Source organism: Penaeus monodon, chromosome 30 (genome assembly GCF_015228065.2).
Source record: "Penaeus monodon isolate SGIC_2016 chromosome 30, NSTDA_Pmon_1, whole genome shotgun sequence".
Lineage (NCBI taxonomy): Eukaryota > Metazoa > Arthropoda > Malacostraca > Decapoda > Penaeidae > Penaeus > Penaeus monodon.
In genome coordinates, this window is record NC_051415.1 from 34,462,110 (window position 1) to 34,463,116 (window position 1,007).

The window sequence follows — 1,007 nt, forward strand, 5'->3', positions numbered from 1 at the left end:
CAGTAAACCCTGTTGTCCAATATGGATACCTTCCATAGAAAATGGTTAGATAATGACCCAAGAAAAAGGGTAAATCTGAAAATTACATCATTGTTTATCTTTCCACTGGCCACTTCACTCTCGTAAGCCAATATCTCAGTTGGTCTGTTCATGAGCTGGGCCCGGCATCCAGGCAGTGACGCAGGGAGTGTAGCTTGATTTTTCATCCTGGTTTAAGGTTTAATAGTAGACCTATTGTACATCATACTTCAAGAATATAGGTTTCCTTAGCAATTTATTTTATTTCCTACAGTCTGGTGTGGTTTGAAATCTCACCATGGAAGGGTAAAAAAAGTTTCCTATAATGAGTTGGCTTATAATTTTTGTAAATTATCAAAATGGACAGAGCTAAACCAACTAGATCTGCAATAGATTAGAATAACAGTAGCATTTTCTTTTGTAATATGTTCCTAAAGTAAGCCTGGATTGGTTGAAGTTAGCAAACGTTAGGCTTACGTGTGTGTGTAGGGCAAAGTGAGACAGTGTCCCAAGCTAGAGAGACCTGTCAGACCCTGCTGAAACTCATGGGTAAGTTCAGGGGCTTCATATATTTAATACTAGTTACAGTTTTTTTTATTCCTTTGCATGGGCTCAATTGCCACAGGCTCTGATAAAACATAGACACTAACAGGGCTCAATAATACAGCTCAACACTATATCCTGCCTTAAAGACTCAACAAATGTTCATTTCTATTGCTCTTTGCAGTCATTCATCCTCATTCATACTAATGTTTTTCCATCTCCCTCAGGTTGTGATGAGTGACAGTGGAGTGTTTGAGGTGTATGGAGTAGGCCATGACTTGGGCCTTGAGGAGCTCTGCCAGCACTGTGAGGACCACATAGCCACCACTATGACACCCCACAACGCTTGCACCTTCCTCATGGCTGCTCTCAAAATGGAGCAGAGGACTGGAGGTGAGTTTGGAGCCGTCTGACAGGTGTGCTGTTTTGCTGCAGCTTTAGTGTTG

General features: G+C 41.5%; 1 protein-coding gene across 1 annotated transcript in view; it reads left to right on the top strand.

Moving 5' to 3' along the window:
• The window catches only part of LOC119592745 (BTB/POZ domain-containing protein 9-like), a gene marked incomplete at its 3' end in the record, with an annotated part of 12,417 nt that overhangs the window by 5,692 nt on the left and 5,718 nt on the right, over window positions 1–1,007 (top strand). The window contains 1 exon segment of the mRNA XM_037941680.1: window positions 789–954. Coding sequence (XP_037797608.1) covers window positions 789–954 — 166 coding nt within the window.